The sequence below is a fragment of the Wasmannia auropunctata genome, unplaced genomic scaffold (genome assembly GCF_000956235.1).
Source record: "Wasmannia auropunctata unplaced genomic scaffold, wasmannia.A_1.0 LD336053.1, whole genome shotgun sequence".
NCBI classification, from domain to species: domain Eukaryota; kingdom Metazoa; phylum Arthropoda; class Insecta; order Hymenoptera; family Formicidae; genus Wasmannia; species Wasmannia auropunctata.
Genome location: NW_012026837.1, coordinates 6,129,162 through 6,129,631, shown reverse-complemented (window position 1 = coordinate 6,129,631; position 470 = coordinate 6,129,162). Strand labels below are relative to the sequence as shown.

Below are 470 nucleotides of genomic sequence, written 5' to 3'. Positions count from 1 at the left end.
TCTGACATCTTCTGTAACTTTTTAATTGCTTCAACACTTGCATGTCCTAACTTTCTATGCCAAATTTTAATTTCTTCATTTACTTCTTCTTCTTCTGTTAAATTTGACATTTCTCTTATTTCCTTTTTAAAATTTACTTTGTATAAACCCTCTTCAGTTTTTCTTCCTTTTAATACAAGTATATCATTTTGTTTTACATATACCTGTTTATTTGTAAATGTAACTGTTCCTCCATTGTTAGTTATGGCATTTACAGAAAGTAGATTAGTAGTCAAATCTGGAATATATAATACTTTATTTAATTTGCATTGTTCAAATTTTATACTTCTTGTTGCCTTTGCTTTCATTGATTCATTTGATTTTGCAAGTCCCACATTAGATTCAATCTTCTCCATAATCTTCATTCCTTCCATACTTCTTGACATGTGTGAAGTTGATCCAGAATCCATTATCCAGCTGGAAAAACTTGA

General features: G+C 28.9%; 1 protein-coding gene across 1 annotated transcript in view; it reads right to left on the bottom strand.

Moving 5' to 3' along the window:
• The window catches only part of LOC105451323, a 10,085-nt gene extending 9,636 nt beyond the window's left edge, over window positions 1–449 (bottom strand). The window contains exons 1-2 of the mRNA XM_011691691.1: window positions 326–449; window positions 204–277 (exon numbers count right to left, since the gene is read on the bottom strand). Of these exons, the coding sequence (XP_011689993.1) occupies window positions 204–277; window positions 326–449 (198 nt within the window). The remainder of the gene's footprint in view (window positions 1–203; window positions 278–325) is intronic.
• Window positions 450–470: the final 21 nt, after the last annotated feature.